Genomic DNA, 5228 nt, shown 5'->3' with positions numbered 1-5228 from the left:
CCCCGAGGCGAGGGCAAATTTGTTTGGTGGTGGAATGAAGGGTCTCTGACTTTCTGAAATCTGACGGTCAATTAGAGGCCCCACGGAGGAACACAAATTGACAACGTTGGCACGTGAGCCGGTGACCGTGCCAAAATGTCTTCACTCTTCAGTGTGCATTTAATCCTAAGTAACACTCTCTTGGACGTTCCAAGGTCAAATCCCGGGCCTAACCCTACGTTGCTTGCTTTTTGGCTTCTTTGGATTCTATTTTGCAACCTTCAAAATAACTCTTTTCTTTCCCTGCTTCGGCCTCAACTAGATGCTCTATTAAGTATTAACTACACTCACAAACTATTTTGGGACAAAGCCTAGTAACTACTCACCTCACACTGTTGGCTCTGTTTCGGAGAAATTTCCTAGTAGTGGTAACAATAAATATACCACGCTTATGTGTGTATCACTTGTTACGTCATTGGTCAACTTAACCATTATTCTTGAGTAGGTAATGCATAGAGTTTTGCTTGTTATAATAGTAATTCTATTGTGGTATGAGTTGGTGTATTGTATATATTCTGATTTCACTTTGTAAAAACAATTTATTTAGTGAAGTTTTTTGTGTTTGATCTTTGTTGTGCGTATAAATTGTTAACTGTTATCAGAAAAAAGAAACACTAATAAGTGTAAATCGATCAGAAAGATATAACAAAATAAGGGTGGGATAGAAAGTTGAAATTAAACATAAGTTATATTATTCATATTTTTATATTATATTTTTAATTATGTAAATATAAACATATTTACTTTTGGTCTATGTAAAAGACCGTCTCTTTTTGTTTGTTTATTTATTTATGGAAATGTCTCAATTGTGAAAAAAGTTGTCATTTTTTTTTATCACTTGTACTGTTGTACGTAAAAATAGTAATCACCCGTGAGACATTTTCATGAATGATAAACATTTTTTTTATTTACTTGTGTATAAAATTAAGAATCACTGGTGAGACATCTTCATAATTGATAATCTTTTTCAGGGAATAAAAACAAATATTAGTAAAGTCTAAAAACAGTGTAATATTTAATTTTATATTTCATAATATTATATCTCTTCACATCCCTTTCTCTACCGTGGAAATTATTGTACCAGTTCCTTGTCCAAATGCAATTCCTTTTTAACACAACGCAATGTCATGAAGGAAAAAAAAAGTCTTGCAGAGAGAGAGAGAGAGAGAGTTTAGTGGTTTTATCAACAAATTTCTCAATGGCCATGATGAGTTTTTGCACGTAAAAATGCAAGCTTTTTTCTTTCCAGCCCATCAATCTCCAGTAATATCTCTAAACACTGATGATATATAGAAACCGTTGTTGAAAACAACTCAAAGCAAGTTCTTTTGCAGACACCAACCTAATGGCTACTCCTATACTCTGTACATACCTATTCCTTCTCTCTTTGACCTTTCCAATCTTGAGCCTTTCTTCATCTTCATCAGAAGGGGACATTCTTCTCTCCTTCAAGTCCTCCATTGAAGACTCTAAGAAGGCCTTGTCAAGTTGGTCCAACACTTCCTCAAACCACCACTGTAACTGGACTGGAATCACATGTTCCGCCACACCTTCACTCTCAGTAACTTCCATCAACCTTCAAAGCCTGAACCTTTCCGGGGATATATCATCTTCCATATGTGACCTTCCCAATTTGTCTTATCTCAACCTTGCTGATAACATCTTCAACCAGCCCATACCTCTTCATCTCTCTCAGTGCAGTTCCTTGGAGACTTTGAATCTCAGTACTAATCTCATTTGGGGCACTGTCCCTTCTCAGATTTCTCAGTTTGCTTCTTTGATAGTGCTTGATTTGAGCAGAAACCACATAGAGGGAAACATCCCTGAAAGCTTAGGATTCTTGAAGAACCTTAAAGTCCTCAACATGGGGAGCAACTTGATCTCAGGTAATGTTCCTGCTGTGTTTCGCAATCTAACCAAACTTGAAGTGCTTGATTTGTCTCAGAATCCATACTTGGTGAGTGAGATTCCAGAAGATATTGGTGAGCTTGGAAATCTGAAGCAGCTTCTGTTGCAAAGCTCTTCTTTTCAAGGTGAAATTCCCGAGTCTCTGGTGGGCCTGGTTGGTTTGACCCATTTAGATCTCTCTGAGAATAACCTAACAGGTGGGGTTCCTAAGGCTCTACCATCTTCTCTCAAGAACCTGGTTTCATTAGATATTTCACAAAACAAACTTTTGGGGCTGTTTCCGAGTGGTATCTGCAAGGGGCAAGGACTTATAAATCTCAGTCTCCACACAAATGCCTTCACTGGCTCAGTGCCTAACTCCATTGGTGAGTGTAAGAGTCTTGAGAGATTCCAAGTCCAGAACAACGGTTTCTCTGGAGATTTCCCCATTGCATTGTGGTCACTACCCAATATTAAGCTCATCAGAGCTGAAAACAACAGATTTTCAGGACAGATACCTGAGTCAATTTCCGGAGCTGTTCAGTTGGAGCAAGTTCAGCTTGACAACAACAGCTTTGGTGGTAAAATTCCTCAAGGTCTTGGCCTTGTCAAGAGCTTATACAGATTTTCTGCCTCTCTCAACCGTCTCTATGGTGAACTTCCTCCAAACTTTTGTGACTCTCCTGTTATGAGCATAGTTAATCTCTCCCGGAATTCTCTTTCTGGTCAAATCCCTGAGCTGAAAAAATGCAGGAAACTAGTTTCATTGTCTTTGGCTGATAACAGTCTAACAGGAGAAATGCCAGCTTCCCTTGCTGAACTACCTGTGCTTACTTACCTTGATCTTTCAGATAACAATCTCACTGGTTCAATCCCACAAGCGCTTCAGAACTTGAAGCTTGCTCTTTTCAATGTTTCCTTCAATCAGCTGTCAGGTAAAGTACCATACTCCTTGATTTCTGGTCTCCCTGCCTCATTTTTGGAAGGAAACCCTGGTCTCTGTGGCCCTGGATTGCCTAATACTTGTTCTGATGACATGCCAAGACACCACATTGGTGGCCTTACAACCTTAGCATGTGCCCTAATCTCTTTAGCTTTTGTTGCTGGAACTGCTATTGTTGTTGGTGGATTTATATGGTATAGGAGATCTTGCAAGGAGAATCAAGTAGGGGTTTGGCGCTCAGTGTTCTTCTACCCTCTTAGAATTACTGAGCATGATCTGCTTGTAGGGATGAATGAGAAAAACTCACTGGGAAATGGTGGGGTTTTCGGTAAAGTTTATGTTGTGAGTTTGCCGAGTGGTGAACTAGTAGCTGTGAAAAAGTTGGTTAATTTTGGAAACCAGTCCTCAAAAAGTTTGAAAGCTGAGGTCAAGACTTTGGCAAAAATTAGGCATAAGAATGTTGTTAAAATTTTGGGGTTCTGCCACTCTGATGAGTCAGTGTTTCTCATTTATGAGTACTTGCATGGAGGGAGCTTAGGGGATTTGATTTCTCGTCAGGATTTTCAGTTGCAGTGGAGAATTCGATTGAGAATTGCCATTGGAGTTGCTCAAGGACTGGCGTATCTTCACAAGGATTATGTTCCTCACTTGCTTCACAGAAATGTCAAGTCAAGTAACATTTTGTTGGATGCAAACTTTGAGCCAAAACTCACAGATTTTGCTCTTGATCGTGTCGTGGGAGAAGCTGCATTTCAATCAGTTTTGAACTCTGAAGCAGCATCTTCATGTTACATTGCACCAGGTATGAGAATAACGAATCACTCAATTGCATAAAACAATCACTTTTAGCTGAAAATGCATTCCCCCATAATTGAACAAACCTATGCTAGTCATACAATTTCATTTTGATATAAATTGAGACCTACGGGAATGCTTGGATGTTCACTGTATTTTGAAATGCTCGAGTTTTTAGGTGAACTTTGGAGATGATTCATTTTGGTACTTCTTAACCTTGGCTTCTGATTAGGTGTTGTCTACTCTGGAAATTTTGCATTAGTGAGGCCTTTGTGGCTTTTTAGCTGATAAATTCCACAAGACTTAAAGTGGATTTAAATTTTGAGTTGCATCATCCAGTACTTGTCAAACTATAACTGCCTATTTCTATTAGCTCACCACACAAATAAATTGTGTAGCATATTTTCTCAAGAATCTCCAACAAACGGATTTATAACTCCATTTATAAAATACTATTTTTGATAGAAAACACTGCCTAGTTAGCAACAAATGTGCTAGTTAGCCAATAAATATTAACGTGCTAATTAATTGTATTGTTGCAATGCAGAAAATGGTTATAGCAAGAAAGCAAGTGAACAATTGGACATCTATAGCTTTGGGGTAGTATTGCTAGAGCTAGTGAGTGGCAGGCAAGCAGAGCAAACAGAGTCAAGTGACTCACTTGACATTGTGAAGTGGGTTAGAAGGAAAGTGAATATCACTAATGGGGTGCATCAAGTTCTTGACCCTAAAATATCACAAACATGTCGCAGAGAAATGATTGGAGCTTTAGATATTGCACTTCGTTGCACTTCTGTGGTGCCTGAGAAAAGGCCATCCATGGTAGAAGTTGTTAGAGGCCTTCAATCCCTGGAGTCAAGAACTTGCATTGCAAATATACATGAACCAAATGAGGAACCCTCCATTCCAGTATGAACTTCTAAGTTCCAACTCAAAGACTGCCTTGTTTTTTCTGTTGAGTCTTTGTATGTAAATTTTAAGCTTTGTATTTCACATTTTTGGCTTTTTTCAATCTGATGAGTTGAGATATAGGAATGGTTGTTTGGGCATGATACATTCTCAGTTTGGCATTGGATTCCAAGTGTTAATGATACCATCACGTATTCGTTTAGGCACATAGTTTTATGATGTAGGCTCAAGGTTGAAGTAGATAACACAATTTCAGTATACTTGTTTGTCTGTGGTTGTAGACTTGGAGGAAACACAGCATTTAAGAAAAATGTCAAGCATCTTGCAAACTATATTATTCATAAAGGAAAAAGTCTGGCCATAACGGTATAAAATCAAGTGTGTTTTTTTTAATGGAAAAAGAACGAGTTCATTGAATTAGAAGATTTCTATAATAAATAAGGAAAGTGTACGAGTCATGAAAAGTGGTTTGGCATTTTACATTGTCTCAATCTTAAGTTTTCTAATTTCTTAGTTTAAGTGGTAAATGTAACGACCGACACTATACATGTATAACAACATAGAAAACACATGTAATTTTTTTTCAAGATTTTCATATGTAATAGTATGCGGAAATATTACAGCATATACAGACTCGAGAAATCTCTATACAGTC

General features: G+C 37.9%; 1 protein-coding gene across 1 annotated transcript; it reads left to right on the top strand.

Moving 5' to 3' along the window:
* Positions 1-1133: 1133 nt before the first annotated feature.
* LOC109797022 (Leucine-rich repeat receptor-like protein kinase family protein) lies at positions 1134-4779 on the top strand. The gene is made up of 2 exons (XM_020356903.3): positions 1134-3671; positions 4212-4779. The coding sequence occupies exons 1-2, from the start codon at positions 1385-1387 to the stop codon at positions 4577-4579; spliced, it is 2655 nt and encodes an 884-aa protein (XP_020212492.1). The 5' UTR covers positions 1134-1384; the 3' UTR covers positions 4580-4779.
* The last annotated feature ends 449 nt before the right edge of the window (positions 4780-5228 follow it).

Source organism: Cajanus cajan, chromosome 6, assembly GCF_000230855.2.
Source record: "Cajanus cajan strain Asha chromosome 6, NIPB_CcT2T_4, whole genome shotgun sequence".
Taxonomy (NCBI): Eukaryota; Viridiplantae; Streptophyta; class Magnoliopsida; order Fabales; family Fabaceae; genus Cajanus; species Cajanus cajan.
The sequence above is the reverse complement of the archived record's forward strand: the minus strand, read 5'-3'. Positions and strand labels throughout refer to the sequence as shown.

Excerpts from the sequence above, each read along its gene's own strand:
- LOC109797022 (XM_020356903.3), top strand. The coding sequence starts at position 1,385 with ATGGCTACTCCTATACTCTGTACATACCTATTCCTTCTCTCTTTGACC. Across the intron at positions 3,672-4,211 it reads TTCATGTTACATTGCACCAG|AAAATGGTTATAGCAAGAAA; the intron begins GTATGAGAATAA and ends GTTGCAATGCAG.